Below are 17,274 nucleotides of genomic sequence, written 5' to 3'. Positions count from 1 at the left end.
TTAACATTGATTACTATACAGAACAGTAAGCATCTGCACTGTTACTTTCAAATACAAGTAATAGTTGCATATTTTAAGACAAAGTAATTGTTAGAAGGAGTTCTAAGAATTTTTTATACTATCCATTTGTTTTAATCTCCTTACACGCAGTACCTATTTTATATTTGCTCATCGTTCCCTAATACACTTTAGGGAACTGGATTAGGAAACTGAAGTTTCCATACTGAAAAAACACAGGAAAAACTCAAAAACATTCCAGAAGAAAGGTTATTTCATAAGTACCAAAAATGAAAGTCACTAGGTCTGGTTTTAACTTTAATCACAAGAAACAGTTTCTCATATATTTTTCTTTCCAAAAAGAACCCTTCGGTCTCTAATAATGCAATAACTTTCACACTAGACAATTCCCTTCCATCTTGCCAGCAACAGAGTCTCTCCCCAACATGGTTTCTTATTTTAAGGAATATATTATGTTTGAAATATCTGTCCTTCTGAACCCTTGGACAATTTCATCCAAGTTATTTTATAAACACATGCTCTGAGCTTCCTTTTGCCAGAAAGTGAGCTGGAATTGCTAAAAACAGATAAAAGTCTTTTCCACAGCTTGTACAATATTCTGCACAGAATGTGGTCAAATGGGCATTCCAAAAGAACCAAAAGCAACTGGAAGCATACCTGGCCACTGTGCCATGGTCAGATACCATAAAATAAGCAGATGGAAACAAGGACCAACGTTTTCTAACTACAGTCTTCAACTGCTGCCTTGCACACACACAAGCTCAAAACCAGTCTAGACAATTTTTCTGATATCAGAACAATTGATCTAAATCACTGGATTAACAAATTCAACTAATGTGAACAATGGGAATACAGAACTAAAATTTCTAACAAATAACTACTTCACATGCAATTCACATGAGCATACTCTGGTTTAAACAGCATTTTAGATCATAAAGGTGAACAGTATTAAAAAAGGAACCCCACTACTGAAAGCAAGTATACTAAGGACTACAGTGTCCAATTTACTTGCTCCTCTGAACTTGTTCTCATCTACCATTGATGAAGAGATAACTTTTTCCTTTCTTTGTCATTCAGACAGAGCAAGAATACTTCTGCCTTTGTATAAGTTCTATCCTGTTATTTATACAACTCCTCTGAAAAGACAACATCACCTTTACTTAGCACTTAAATGAGTCCACCCAGCAAGTAATCTCAGAGGTAGGCAAATAAATATACTTTAAGGAAAAGAAAATTCAAGTTCCAGGACATAGCTCTGTTTTTTATGGCAAATTAAAAAATGCAGTCTTAGAGATAGAACAGAAAAACCTACACATATACCAAACTTTCAGCCTAAAACTGATGCTCATACTGGTTGTACTTCTTAAACTAAAAGTACAGCAATGCTTCACTACTAAAAAATTGAATGTTACACTAAACGCTTCTATTATTTAGGCTGGTAAGACGTGTGCAAGATGGTTCCCATATTAAAAGACTTATTGCAACACACCAACTGTAGATTGTGCTTTTTGAAAAAGACAACTAGTGACTGCTCATCAAATCCCTCTACTAGTGGGGAAAAAGCCCCACAACTGACTACTCCAAGTATTTTTATCTGAATTCTAACCTAAGAATTGAAACAGATAATTAGTTTCAAAACATGCTTACAGGTTAAACATGAACTGTCTGAGACTAAGCTTAGTAATATTTTAACACTTTCGCAGCTGGTACCGCAGCGCAGCCCAGGCCCTTTGAGATGAGACAAAGGCCCCGATATTTGCTCCCTAGAACTCTGTTCTCTACTAGGAAGTCAAGTAGCACCCTCAAAACTAAAACCTTGCTGGGCTTCAGAAAGATATAGAAAGATTTTCACATTAATAACTAGAAAAAATATTAATCCAATGTCTCATTTCCCAGGATAAAGTAGTTTTTGTATGCTCTGAGAAAGTAAGAGGCTTTTATTGAATAAAGAGCTGTGAAATTTCACATATATTATTTAACTAAGTGTAGACACACCTCTTCAGAGACAAAAATAACCACACACATTTTGTTATTCTACTCCTGGAACTACAGACACAAGCATACTCAGCAGTTATCAATGAGTACTTGCTCTTTTTCCTGTGTTGTGTCTGAGTTTGAGGGTTTAGCAGAGTGCAAGGGGTGTCACTTACTGTCATGCTCCGGAATTCATCTTCGAACATATCCAGAAAAATCTCTTCTCCCTTTCAAAAAAAGGCACACAGACACATCCTGAAGCTTTATGACTATGGAGCCATGTTTTTGTTTAATTATGTCTTGGATATTCCTGTCCAGGAGCTGGCAGGGGCCTGTGTGAGGAGAGGCTGGGGCTGCCCTGTGCCAGACACAAGCTGCTCCAGCCGGTTTCAGCCGCCTCAAACCGACCCTTCCTGTTCCCCCTGCACCATTCAGCAAGGGGAGAAGGCAGAAGAGTCAGAAATGAAGGAGTGAAGTTGAGCTTGGGAAAAGGGAGGGGTGAGGGAAAGGTGTTGGTTTATTTTGTCTTTATTTCTCACTACCTACATTTAATTGGCAATATATTAATCTTCACCATTTTGGGTCTGTTTTGCCCATGATGGTAATTATTAAGTGATCTCCCTGTCTTTACCTTGACCACAAGAATTTTTCATTTTATATTCTCCCTCCACCCTGTTTGAGGAGGAGGAGTGAGAGCATGGCTGGGTGGGCATCTGGCAGCCAATGAACCCACCACAAGTTACTTGTTTTTTGTAAGCCACGCTGAGAAAACATTATTCCAAAGAATTCTAACAAAAACAGGGAGATTTTAGACACTTGAAATGTGTCATGGATTTACTGCTCCATATATAGAAGTTAATTCCTAGGGCTAAAAAGATTACTTCTCTCATTATTTACAAAACCAAAAAAAAGGGCAAAAGGTCTACAAGAAGGAAAAAAGAATAAGTAAAATTTTAGATCATCATTTTATATAAGACAAAAAATAATGCCCAAAAGAAACACATTCTATACACATTCCATAGTAGTGTCAGTGATTAAAATCCCAGAAAAGCTTTAATGGTGTGGCTCTACTCCATGAAATACACAGGAGCTGCAACAACAGCACATGATGGCTAATTTGACCTCCAGTACAAACCCTGTGAGACTTCTGAAAGCCTTTTTGTGGCATATGCCAGTGTGGTTCAGAAAAAGGCAGGAAAGAGAGGATCCCTCCAAAACACTCCCTTTATCACAGATATGGAATTCCCATCTTAAAGTGCTGCCTTGGCACTGTGTAGAGACCAGACTGCAATTTGCTTCTAATTTCACATTACATAAAGGTTTTTTCTTACAGCATTTGGCATCTATACCTTATAGAAACGACGAAGAAGATGAACACTTTCTTCCCTGGCACCCTAGAAAAAGTGAAATAACAGGTTTCAGGGAGTAAATACACCATTTACTCAGAAGTTGTATTAAGAAAACCCACAAAAACAACAAAAAACTCATTCAAAAGAGACTGTTTGTTAACATCCTCATACCCATATACTTCAGAATTTGATAGAACATAGTTCTTGCACAGGAAAATAAAGTTTGTGATCTTGCAGAGATGGATAACATATACATTTCAGAGAAAAAATTAAACATAACCTGCTTGAGAACTCAGAGTTTAAATAGCAAGGTAACAGCAAAGCTGAGAACAAAACATGGGATATTGATTCATTATGTTCACCACACAGAGCTATCAATGGAAAGATGTTTTACAAGCTCAAATTTCACACTTACGCTTACTGCAATCAGAAACAAAACTAACTTTTTCAACTATACACCAATTGCCAAAAACAAGTAATGCTGTGACTGGTAATCTGAAAAAAACCACTTACCTCAAGGCAAGCAAGGTGAACATCTTTCATGATGCTGCCATTTTTAGAAAACACAAGCTGCTTCAGCAACAGGCAGCCAAGTTCTAAAGTTGCCAAACGGATTTTTCCATCTATGAAAAGAAAATTTCAATATACAAAATAACAGCAGTTACTCTCGTTTCCCAGTGTTCTTAAATGTTTCTACTCTTCTCTGCAATTATCATTAATTATGGTCCTCTGTCATACACACCCTATCTGACACAGATGAGTGCTGCTGCTGGCTTGCAATGCTGCTGGCTATAAATAAAAAAACCTGCAGACTAAAAGCAAAAGAAACTTTAAAGCAGAACAATGCAATGAGAAGGCAATTAAGATTAATACTATTAGAAAAGAAGCTGAAAACAATGCTTTTATCAATCTGAAACACAGGGTGAATTACACTAAAGTTACAAAAGAATCACAGGTGGTTGGCATGGATAAAGTTACAAGATGAAAATAAGTTTTGTATATAGCACACATATATAAATGTGCTTTTTATCTGTGACTGACACATCAGCATAAAAAGTTAATACTCCGTATATCAGACTCGTGAGTCAAACATGCATTAAATTTTATTCTGCAGACAATCAGAAATTTGATAGTGTGTCAATTCCAGGGGAAAACCAGTTCTACTCATTCAAAATTTTAGAAGGGGAAGTGCAGGGACAAGAGCTGTGGCTTGAACTAAAATCATATTTCCCTGGAATAGGTCACTTGAGTCTTGTATTCCTTATTTCACAAAAAAAGCTGAAGTAATGAAAACCCCCATATTTTCTGCAAAACCATTCAGAACTGAAAATACAATCTGCGATTAAAAAAATAATGGAAGAATTTGCTATCACCTTCAGAGATAAATGGTTACCAAAAGCAAAGGGTACCATATAGTTTCCAAGACTACTTCTCCACTGGAATTTTACTAGCAAAGGTGTCTCAGATCGTATTTTCAGGATTAAATCCTACACTAAGCTGAAATCACTACACATCTCATAATTTGTTTATTAAAAACCAGAGGAAGCAGGAAATAAGACATCAGTTCCCTGTACAGATCTGAGTATAAAAACTATTCAGCAAAAATCTGGAGTTTCTGGTTCCTCAACAGCCAAGGAAAACCTGATAATATCTACTCATTGTTCATCAGAGCACGGTAAACAGACACTTTGTTCTCAAAGACAACAGGCTAGATAGCTTTTTTCATCTTCAAAAACTTTGATTTGGCAAGAAAACAAATATTGGAGAAGCGATACCTGGTTGTGCAGCATAATTCATTATCCTGATGAGCCCTTCTGCAAGTACATGATTATATGAATTTCTCTCCTCAGCATGTTGAGCTGGAAGTTGAATTCTCTCCAGCTTGACTGGGTCAATTCCTTTTGTGGGGGATGAAGGAAGAAAGGTAAATTAAAAAACAGGAGTACTATTTGAAGTAAGTATTTAATGGACCATAGTAGTTTTCTCAGAATAACATAATTAGCAATACAAGACTGAGCAAGTTAGTTTATGTACCACTGAAAAATCTCAGCCTTAAATGGAGCCTAATGAGTGAAGACATCTCAAACTCTAAAGTGGGTGGTGACATCCAAATAATTTTGCTGCATCTGGAATTCTCAAACTGTTTGCATCTAAATCCAATCAAAGTCAAGCCATAGATCTGAAGAGCATGAAGGCTAAAAAGATTAAAGTCTGACTTTAGATTCTGTTTTGGTAGTCAGTAATCAGTTCACAAATGTTTTTTTAAAATAGGAAGTGTATTTTGTAACTAGCAGCTTATTTAGTGTAGCCTCCCTGACACAAATCACAGATTCCAACTTTGTTTAAGAAAATTAAATCCATCTTTCTTCAACTTACTTCTCTAAAATAGCAAATTTTTTTTTCAGAATAGACTGGTTACTGTAAGACTTCTTAGAACAAATTGTAATTATGGATTGCTGAGGATCTCCCTGTTCTTGTTCTGAAGAATGGTAATTAATAAGCCCATAAAACAGGAGATTACTCTATTGCAGTTTATAGTTTCTTCCAACCGTGAACTTGTAGTTAAGTCTACATAACAACATCATCTGTGATATCTGACTTACTTCTTCACTAAGCACATGTATTTGGAACAACTAATTAAGGTCTGTTGTAAGATTAATGACAAGTGGTCTCTGTCATGATGAGACTCAATAAAGGGTTGGGAGGGAAGAGAACACTTAAGGAGCCAGGGCAATCAGAGCATTAGTGTTCACAACAACGTAATAGTTTCGTTAAAAGCTACAGTTTTCCTTCTGGGAAGGAAAGCTGCTTATGAGTAAAATTTCATAGGTAATATCTATAGGTAGATGAAGGTCTCACAGAAGGACATGGTCATTAACCAGCAGAAAACCACTAGAGACTACGAAAACATGGGGGAAGAATGAGGCAGGACCAGGCAGGTGTTCAAAGTGGCCAAATTGAAACCACAGTGAAAGAATTAATATTCAGCATCTTTCATGGGTTGTCTGCCTGTCAAGGATGCAAAATTCTGCATTGAGATACAGTACATGGTCTAGCAAAATACACAAAGGACTCCTGGAATTAAAGATCTTTCATACACAATTCGCAACAAATTTATTTAGCTGCATACATGAACCTCTTGGGATGATTTGTTCCTGTTTATATGGATATTACTTGCTGGTGAAAAACAAGCACATTTCCTTTAAAATTGTTCAAGCACATGGTGAAAATTGCAGACTCTGTATCCAAATGGAAGGAGCCACCATCAAAAGCCTCAATGGGGTGTCTGCATTTAGTGACAGAGATTAAGAAGGCTGCTCCCTTAGAAGCAAGGCCTGAAACCAAAGCTGTTGGTTAAGCTATGGAAATTCAGATTTTTTTTTTATTGTGTTGTGGCCTTCTCTGTGCCAGAATGAGTCCAATGGGAAGCAGGAAAGGTGAGAATCAAACTGACCAGTTAGGGAACCAGAAATGTATCTGAAACAGCCAATACACTGAAAGAGAAAACTGCAATTAATTTTCTGTGGTGCAGAGAGGACAAGCTTGTTTTGCCTTCAGTCACGAAAAATCATCCTAAATTTCCAATTAACTGTTTGTTTCAACTGATTCAAGTGTTCTAGTGAGTATTTCCCATCTCTATTAGGCAGTAAATTGATAATCAGACCCTAGACACAAAACTCCTAGAGGTTTGTTACTTCCTGAAACTGGGAAAGCAACTTGGCACTCCATATTTGGAGACAGATCTTCATGCCCTTTTGTAAAAGAAAAGGATCATTGACCCATACCTTGACACAGTCTGTAAGCAGACACATCTCTTTCATTAGACTGTATTCAGATGTAAACATTGGCTCCAGCTCAATCCTGAAGCACTTTCATGACTGATACTGAGCTTGATACAGAAAGGAGCAGCTGTACAGCCCCTGAGCTTTTCAAGAATTACATTCTGCTCTTGCATCAAAAAACAGGGGCACTAAATCAGCAGCTTGCAAAGCCCCTCCTCTTCACGACACAGAAGCATTGATTCTGTGGGCCCGTGGCTGAAAGTAGTTTATTATAGAGAACAAGAGGAGTGGGTTGTCAACTATGAAGACCAAAACTGGATGTCATTATCTGTCTAGCACCTAAGATTTAGGGTCAAGGAAAGGGGGAGAATGGAAAATTGCTTCCAAAGAGCAACAGACTATTGTAAATTGTTGAAAAGGAAAGCCAATTAGTATATCTTAAAAAAATTCTCATTTAGAGAGGGCTGATGTGACCCCCAAAGGATGAAGTGTAGATTTTGACCCTGTAAATGCATAAAAAGGTAACTCCAGTTTTAGGGCCAGGATAGTTCCAGTCTCTTAAAAAGTAGGTATTTTGCTGCCTGTTGTATTTCTCTTGGTAACCCTGGATACTGGATGAAAAATAAACAGCATAGAGGTTGCTAAAACTAAGCAGCAAGAGGCTGCCACTGCTGCATTCCTCACCGGTTACAGCAATATTGTAGATGTAAGCAAATCATCTTTGAAAAAAGAGAGGATATTGGTCTTTTTTTCTGAGAATCATTGAAGAGTGATTAATTACACTGAAAGCAAATACAGTGGGCTGAAGGACTGTGGTCTTACACAGAAGAATTCTTAAGAAACACAACCCTAGGGTGCAGGCTTACTCCCTTACAATGATGTTGAAAAGAGTTCTGGGGACTCTCTGAAGCTGCAACAGCTTCAGCAACTAATGACTTTGGCTATTCAATTAATGAATTTTAAGTTAAGCGAATCCAGCTCTGACATCAGGGTTTCCTAGCACAGTAATGCTCAAAAAGTCCCTCAGGGAAAGACATTTTCTGGAAGTACAGTGGTTGCAGGGGAGATGTGGGAAATCAGAGATGTGAGTCAGAGAGGGCTAGAGCAGGGCAAGGCTGTGATGCTATCTTTGGTGACATTAACTCTTTGACATTATTATCTCTTATTAAAAGAGACTGTGAAAGCCCTGAAATCATCTGCAAACTATAACCTCAAAGAAGCATTCCTTCATTCCTGGAAAAGATAAAGTCATCAAGAGGATGGAAGAGAATAGGAGGGGATCAGCTTAGCTAGGTTCCTCAAGACTCTCATTTCCACTCTACTTTCCCATTAGAGGTACCTTGAAGCTACAACAGAAACCTTACTTTTAAGTATGCCATCACATCTGATGCTCTTTTCCTCAGTTTATTAGACAAGGTGATTCATTTAAATTGCTAGCTTGTTATAGAAACTATCCTTGTGGAGCAGAAAGTAACTTAAATTCAGCTCTTGATTCCTGAAACATGATTATTTGAGATTATTACATTAATGCTCCATAAGGCATCTATTCAAAATGCACCCAAAGATAAACAGCAAAAAAGCCAACCATAAAAATCCCTTAGAAAACATTACATATTCTCATACTGTCTGAATTATAATGAAATACACATTCAGCATATTTTTGCTAGTTTATAAAATAGTCCAGGCTCCCTGGGAGACTTGCAAGATGTATTATGGCACAGAGCACTGACTTAAACAAGCTTTCAATCAGTTACACACACAATGGATGAGAAGTCTGTTGAGGAATTCCATAGGATAAGAATTCCTGAAGGACTGTCAAAGCTGCATAGAAATAGGCAACAGAAATACCTATGGGTTTAAACTGTACAAATAGTTTATTCTATCATATGGAGACAAGTTTGACAATATTTTGTACTTAGTTTGCACATAGCAATTATCATACATGCAAAGTGGGAAAGAACTGGAGCCTATATATACATGTAGATTAAATATAGTGAACTTCAATTGGAATTAAGACATTAAAAATCAAACACAATAATTAAAAAGTAATTAATTAAAAAGATGATCCTTAGCAACTGTTTTTACTTACAGCATACTTAAAGAATTTCTCACAGTTTACAGAGTGCATAAACATAAGTTCCAAACAGATTGTGCCTGTCTAAAGCCATGAGTCTCGTTTAGTTTTACCCAGAAATAGCAAAAATTGCTCACCTTTGTTGTGTGACATTGCATAAAGAAGACAAAGTACAAAGAGGGCGTAGTAATCATCTTCAGCACAGTCCAGTGAATTATAGACCATATCAAGAAAAGGCCTGTGGAAAGGAGTAATTTTGAAATGGTTAAGAAAAAGACTATATCTGCAGAAAAATTAGTAACTATCTTGTTGTACATGTTGCTATTGGAAGAGGCAAATTTACAATACTGCACACTTTCAGGCATTAAACAAAAAATAACTTGCTCAAGAGTACTCAGATTATAGCCATGCTTTTTATTTACATTTTGACATTCATTTTTATGTTCTAATGGCATTTGTTACACAATACCTTCCAAAAATTGATTGTTCACACGTTTACTGACTGGTTTGTACAATATTCAGTATGTATGCAGAAGCACTGTACAATTTAAGTGTATGCATAAGTAACTTCTAGGAACTGCAGTCTCTGTTGCATGAAAAACCCCCTATCTTATAACTCATGTACTAAACAGAGCTGAAAAGAAAGCAGTTTCCACCAGAAGTTTGGAGGAAGCTACATTACTCTAAAACAGTCAAAAACTTTACTGTTAAACAGTTACAAGAAAGAAAAATTATCAAGGAGGGAGCATTTGGATGGAAAAAAGAAAGCTTTGGACTTGAGAAGAGCTTTGTTTTCCTGGGTTTAAGCCTGTGTGACCTATGACATACATACAGGAAGCTAAAAACAGTACCAAGTTTGTCCTTCACCTGTACCCTGAACAGACCAGAAAAGTCCAATTAATCCAAAAGCTGTTTGGACAGATCAGGTATGGCTGAGATTCAGCTGGTATTAGCACAAGCCTGATGGCAAGGAAACCTGGCTTCCTGTCTTAAGGTGGCCTGCATCCAGTCAGTTCAGACTACAAGTCCCAGTCATCAATAGGTCCTCATGTAGACTAAACACAGGACAGACCCAGAAAAACTTCAGCTGTAAGAAAGTTGCAAAAGAAGGTGCAACATAGTATAGATGTTTCACAGTACGAAAAAAGCATTGCTGTGTAGCAGATCTTAAAAATAAATTAATTAAAAACAAACCTTGAGGCTTAACCTTTCCAGTAGTGAGGCACATCAAAATAAAACACACTAAAAATACCTGGACTTTCTCTTTTATGTTCTTCACAGTAGCAAAAGGACTAAGAGAAATTGAAAAGTTGACTTACCTTTCACAGCTACAGATTTTTTAAACGCAAACTGTGCTGTTCTCCTTTTATTTTTCAACAACTAATGGATATGTTTTAAAAACCACTTTTAATATGAAAGGCTACATTTTCAATTGTATATCTTAAATCTGTACGCATTTTCTTCCTCTTTTTCACTAGTCTTTTACTAATGACTTGATAGAAGAAATAATTCAAATGCCATAAGAATATTGAAACTATTTATTCTTGTGTAGTGTGTCCCAGTTAAAGACTGCAACACATTAGGAATCACTGTCATCACAACCATTAATGATTATTCCAGTTTTGGAATATCTTCTTACTTCAAGCATGATCATTGCTTTTTCCACTACCATAGGCACCTTATCCACAAGTCTCAGTGATTCCAATCCATGCAGAGAAGAAGCAACACATACTTCAGCAAATTTCTTGAGATTCAGCTACTGTTTCAAATATTACATTTGGCATATAGACTAACACAAAATGTTAAGCTATAGCAGCCTATCCACCTATATTTTAAAAAATGTATCTACAAAACTGAGGCCAAAAATGCCCGACATGTTTATCCTTATGTTAAGAATATTTTTAGCTCTGTACATTCTTCGATTCTGTCTATTTTTAGAAAAGATGCAGGATGCTGTCAGATCATATCTGCAGATCAAGACAGTCCTGAAATGCAGACACTTGCCAAATGCATTGCTGTCTCACATGGTAAGTATTTTGCACTTTTCAAGACCTGAACACCTCAGCTGCTTTAGTATTCAATGCAGTCATTGCCAATTCCTTTCTAAAAGCCATTTGGCACATATTTAAAGTCAAAATGTCAGTAATCTAGAATGATGTATTTTAAAGCCAGTTCAAGTCAAGGTTCAATTTCACTTTTACAGTGAAATTAAATGTTAACTTTATTAATGAAAGTAATCTAAGCTACATCAAAGCTATAATGGAGACAGAATGAAATTCTGGGAATACTAAGCAGCATTTCCCAAGTTTAAAAATAAATTTGATATCCTATTAAAGTCATGTATTTCCCCAAGGGACATTTGCAATATACTTCTGTGTCAGAGATGTCACGTTCAGTTTCTTCTCTTTAACACTAATAACAAGAATGCAAAATTCTTGCTGAGGAAGTGTCTTATAGGCATTTGATATATCCAAGTTTAAACTCTGGCGTCAGGGCAATTTCTGCTCACAGAAATACTTAAAAATCTTATCACAAAGAGAACTTTCCAATAACCCTAAGACATGCTAATGGACATTGGAAACTGCAAAGAATTTAGTAAAGTTTATTCATAACAACTACTACTAAAATTCTGCAAAACTCAGCCCTGAACTGAGGAATTTTCCTTATTTCTTACAGGTGTGTACAACATTAACAAATGTGACCATAAGTACCATTAAGAAAAGTTCTCTGGTTTAATTTAGAGGTTTAGAAAATTCTAGTTTTATTGTGTTAATATTCTGTAATTCAACTTTACCAAATTAAGCCATCACAACTGCAATAAAGGGAAGCACAAACTTCAGAAAGGCACAGTACGCTTTCCAAAACTGATCAGCAGAGAGGCCATGTCCCATTTTTCTGTTGCCCCACTTATTTGAGAGCCAGAAGAGTTCCTGTAATTTTATTTTGGGGAAGATTTGAAACATGCCTTAAGAGGAGTGAGAGTTAATGAGAAGGCAAGTGAGGAAGGAATCCAGCAAAATATATTACAGTTCTTTTATACCTGTTCCAGTTTGTTATCTCACTCCCAGAGGCAGCTGCACTCTTTTCTTCATCAGTTGTATTCTGTTCTGTCACCGTAGAGATAGACAATTCTGACAGTTTACATCTCTCCATGATGACCATCTCTATTTCTAAAAGAAAAGAACAAAAACCCAAAACAACCAAAATTTGATATTTCAAACAAACCATTATCACAAGTCCGTTTTAAGTTTCCCTTTGCATTAAAAGTGACCGATGAAACTACAGGTAAGATGGATAACCAAAACTTCAGAAAGGTTAGTGAATGACACAGTTTAGGCAAATTTTCTTCCCAATAAAATAGTTTGCTTACATTTTTTCATTTCTTTAAGGAATTTAACAGCTGTAAGAAATGTATACATATACTCAATATAGGTAAAGCAAACACACAGATTATTTTAGCAAATAAGCAACAGTAGCCTCCCTTCCCTTCCAAACCACAGGAAGAAAACCCATAGAATCTCATTCTGAAAAAAAAATAGTAAAAAATTTTGAAAATGCTGGTGAGATTGGGGCATAGGTGGACATCAAACTTCATAGAGGGTGTAAATAGATTTCTACAACTACAGCAAACAGGGTATCTGGTCCCCAGTGTTTCATACCCATTGGCTTTAAGTAGACACATGGGGACCAAAGCCAGCTTTTGCTTAAGAATTTGGACAAAGATGATTACTAAATGCACCAGTTAGAACAGTAGATCATGTCATACTTTCTTCAAATCATGGCAAACAATACACCACCAGTTATTGGACACTACTTAAGGAAAGCTTTCTCAGACAGTTCACCTAAATCAAAATGCAACTATGTTTGGAGAGGGCTGTCAAAGCATAAAGGTCTTGTTTTCAATAGCTCGCATGCAATTCTGCCACACTTTCCTCAATTTGTATCTCAGATAATCACTAGTTTCTTATGTACATCCTTCTAAGTTGCCAACTAGTAAAATAAACAGTTCTGATATTCTTTATGACCTCTCATCCTATAAAATAAATTCTTAACGTTAGCATTGAGTCAAAAATTTACGCAATTAAAAAAATCTTAACCAACTTCCAAAGGTAAAGTGGAAAAAGTTACAAAGCTGTAAAGTCTACTTATAAAGCCTCCATAATCATGTACACCTGGCTGCATCCACTTGTGATAATGGCCAAAATCTACAGGAAGACATGAAAACACTTTCATAATTTTTTAAACCAATTTAAGTACATGTTCCGACAGAAGATTTAACATGAGAAAAAAATACAGCCAAACACTGACACAAATTTAATGGTCCCACCTTTACCTACTAAAAAAAGAGAACAAATAACAGGTCACAACTAAGTCCATACAGTAAATAAAAGTATCCAAATTCTAAGCATATCTCTTTGGTGATATACTCACCTTCATTTTCACTGCTTGTTCTCACGCCCTTCGAACTTGCTTCTGTACCTTTAGTTTTATCTAGGTCATCTTGGTTATCCTCAGATCCTCTCTCCTCTTCATCTTCTTCCCCAACATTTTTATAGTTGGGTCTTTTCTGCACCTTCTTTTTCCCCTTCTGTTTGTTAATTTCAAGAGACCTCTCAAGTGTTTCTGCTGGTTTTATGAAACATCGGATACTTGACTTTGCCTGTAAATTTGAAGAGTTTACATTGAGCTATAAGAAGACATCTGGAACTCTAATTGATAGTTCATGTAAAAGAAAATAAGCACATCACTTACAAATCTCAAATCCATTACAAAATACAAGAAAGCAGACCTCAAGTTTTATCAAATCATTCGTAGAACAATTATCTCCAAAGCAACATAACCTACAGAACAAATATTAAAAAGTATGCCATCTTAAGACAAAAGGATATAGAACTCCTTTTTTCATCAATGGCAGTTTATTAAGTTTTTTAACTCTTTTGAGCTTTCTTAACAGGTGGGACAGCTAGTACCTACAAAATTAAGACACCTTTTGCAAAAAGGATAAAGCCAGCAAAACACAAAGTCTGTGTTGACAGCAATGTTCTAATACAAAGTATGGCAGTAGCAGAGATAAAGCCATTGCTCTGTACCACAAGCTTTATTTGAATCTTAAGCTTCCCTCATCATCATACTAGTCCTTGTATCAACCAGGAACAAATGGCACTGACATCAACCTGTTTTAGGCCTCCAGATAATGACTTAACAAGTCCAGAAAAACAACACCACTTCCTTTGTTAAAATTTAATATAACCATGTTCTACCCAAAGATATCAGAAGTTTATCTTTCAAGTCAATACACTATTTTTGGACAAGGAGACAAACAGTATTCAACCAATACTTGATTTTCCTGATTACCAATTTACAGAACAAGAAAATAAATTTTGATGACAAATTTCTCCCAGAGGAAAGAAATACTTCTAGGAGTCTGTACCATCATAACAGAGAACAATGTATTCTTAGAGAAAGACACGAGACACTACAAGAAATTCTGTGATTAGCAGGACTAACAAATCTTTATGTCCCACAATTCTGCAGATTGTTTCTGAGCTGTGATGCTTTGAGCTCCCTTCTCACTTGTCAGGCCTGCCAGCTGGATTACCAGTGTCCATGCTCTCCGTCACCCAGAGCTATACACATCTATCAGCCGAACATCTCTGAGGAGTGCAACACATGGTTGGGGGGCTTCTGGCCATCAGGGGTTTATGCAGAACAAGACTGCTACAGAAACACCCTTCAGCCCTTGATACTTCAATCACATTTGGCTGGTGCTTTCTTATAAAAAAAGCTTCATAGAAATCTTATACTTGGCACTGAATCAAACCATGCAAAAGGAGGAATCAAAAAAACCCACAATGTGAAATTCACGACACTTAATGTCCCCTAGTAACCTCTATGATATACTTTTAGTCTGATCGAAGTACAACATAAAGTTTTAAAGCAACCAGAGTTACAAGCAGACAATCTTTTATTGATGGCTTCTGATCAGAAAAGTAATAATAAAAGGGGAGAACACATTAAGTCCTAGTCTTTAGCACACAAGCTGCATAATGTATTTTCCCTTCCCTGCATTCACTTCTTACAATTGCTTCCTAGAATTCTGTAGCTACTTTCTTTATGAAGTCTGCATGCCTCTAACATCCTCACATGTCTAACACTGCTAGCCTTATAAGCAAAGCAATAGAAGAAACCAATAGACAGACACGTTTGTAAGCACCAAACCATGGTCTGGTCCACCTCAAGAAATGATGCTAAGAAAAAATTAACATATATATTCTGTTCTGCTAAATAAAACAAGGCTATAAATTTAAAACATTCTAAAATCAGACTTCAAAAGGATTTACTTAGATAAATCATATACTAAGTTGGTTACACAGTTTGAGATAGTGCTATTTCATACATTTAAAATGTTTTTAAATTCTAGTTTCAGATTTGTTCTGTTTTCTTCAATGAGTGCTGGTAAAATAAGGCAGTGCTGGTAGTAGCTTTTACAGGAAGGAGAAAGTAGGTTAAACAATAAACTAAGAACACGAAGTAGGTAGAACTGGCCCACATCCAAATTATGCAGGAGAACAGATCTCAGAGCAAGGTAAACCTTATTGTGATTACTGCTAACAACTTTAAATACATTCTGGTGGCTACACATATTCAACTCTTATCCGGAGATAAGTTAGTATTTCTTCTGATGCCACCTAGAAAGACAAATACAGGGAAAAAATATGGAAAGAAAAGTGTATTTTAATTTGCTATACTTCTGAGGTGGAGAAGCTGTTCAATGGAGGCTGGGCAGTCATTACTGCCCTATGATGTGCAGCAGATCTCCATGGGTTATTGCCAATTCATAAGCTCTCAGCAGTTAGATCAGCCGGTGATTTTTTTCCACAAAGTGATTTCCACAAAGTGATTTCCAGTAAAAAGTATCATTTGTTCCTCTCACGACAACTACCATTGTTCTTTTGCCTTAAATAACTCTGGATATGTTGCATTTATACACAGCAAGTGCAACCCTTCTAAGCTTTTTTGTTAAGTATTCTTTACTCATCTGCTAATGATTACTTCCTGCTCTTTCTGCAAATAATCTACCTCTACCAGTAGGCTTTCTGACAGTACAGGTTTTCCCCTCCAAAGTTTCATTGAAGAATAGTATGGTTGAATTTCCTAAACCTGAAGCTTCTCCCATGAGAGCTTCTTCCTCATCCACCAGAAATGCCACCTCTCTGCTCTCCCTGTAACAAACTTTCACCTCTAGCTGTTTCACTGTCTCTCCTAGAAAGTCAATACCCCTCCTATTTACTACCTGTTCAGGTATGACAGAACTTCCAGTTTACATGCCATGAGGACACATCTTTAAGACCAGTAAGAAGCAGCAACCTAAATAGTATTACAGAGAACAGGTAAACACAAATTTATAAGAACCAGCACACCAACATACATAACATTTTGCAATTCTGTACAGTAACTGTGACAGGAAAAGAAAATCTCACTTCTGCAACAACTTGTGCCCTACCCTCTCACCACAAATTTCCTAGTAACAAAGCTGCTTCGGGTACAAGTAACACACATGACATATAGACAGCTAGCAGAAGCTCAGACATTTGCAAACACATGAGATTGCATTCAGTCAGCTCTACCATTCCACTGTAGCGTTTTCTAAAAAAGATTAGGTTTGAAATATCAAGGTCAACAGTACAAAATACCAGAACCCAAGAACTACTGGCTAAAATCAGCCCATTCAATTTCTGCTGCACAGTAGGAAAAAGTTTGAAAAAGATGACTTCTATCATGGAAGAGTTCAAGCCTATCTCCCCCTTGAAACTCTCAGACATATAGCCACTGCAGGCAAAGAACATTCATAAGAATTTACCTACTGCTTGCTATGAATTAAACATTCAGTCAGTAACTCTTTGCTGACCAGTCAGATACTAGGGGACATGTTCAATCTTTAGACAGAACTACAGTCAGAAGCCTCTTAACCAAAGTAAGGTCATATCTCCCTTCTTATCACCAAACAGGCCTTTACAAATTAACAAGCAAGCATTTCACAAACTCTGAATCCCACAATAAAAGAGAAAAAAACATG

At 36.6% G+C, this 17,274-nt stretch overlaps 1 protein-coding gene across 1 annotated transcript in view; it reads right to left on the bottom strand.

The window, feature by feature from the left end:
* Nucleotides 1-17,274, bottom strand: part of CLEC16A (C-type lectin domain family 16, member A) — a 51,114-nt gene that overhangs the window by 23,659 nt on the left and 10,181 nt on the right. The window contains exons 10-16 of the mRNA XM_010003285.1: nucleotides 13,629-13,857; nucleotides 12,238-12,367; nucleotides 9,335-9,435; nucleotides 5,117-5,239; nucleotides 3,855-3,964; nucleotides 3,342-3,386; nucleotides 2,169-2,219 (exon numbers count right to left, since the gene is read on the bottom strand). Coding sequence (XP_010001587.1) covers nucleotides 2,169-2,219; nucleotides 3,342-3,386; nucleotides 3,855-3,964; nucleotides 5,117-5,239; nucleotides 9,335-9,435; nucleotides 12,238-12,367; nucleotides 13,629-13,857 — 789 coding nt within the window. The remainder of the gene's footprint in view (nucleotides 1-2,168; nucleotides 2,220-3,341; nucleotides 3,387-3,854; nucleotides 3,965-5,116; nucleotides 5,240-9,334; nucleotides 9,436-12,237; nucleotides 12,368-13,628; nucleotides 13,858-17,274) is intronic.

This window comes from Chaetura pelagica, unplaced genomic scaffold, assembly GCF_000747805.2.
Source record: "Chaetura pelagica isolate M959 unplaced genomic scaffold, ChaPel_1.0 scaffold138, whole genome shotgun sequence".
Taxonomy (NCBI): Eukaryota; Metazoa; Chordata; class Aves; order Apodiformes; family Apodidae; genus Chaetura; species Chaetura pelagica.
Note: the sequence above shows the minus strand (reverse complement) of the source record. Positions and strands in the feature narration are given on the sequence as shown.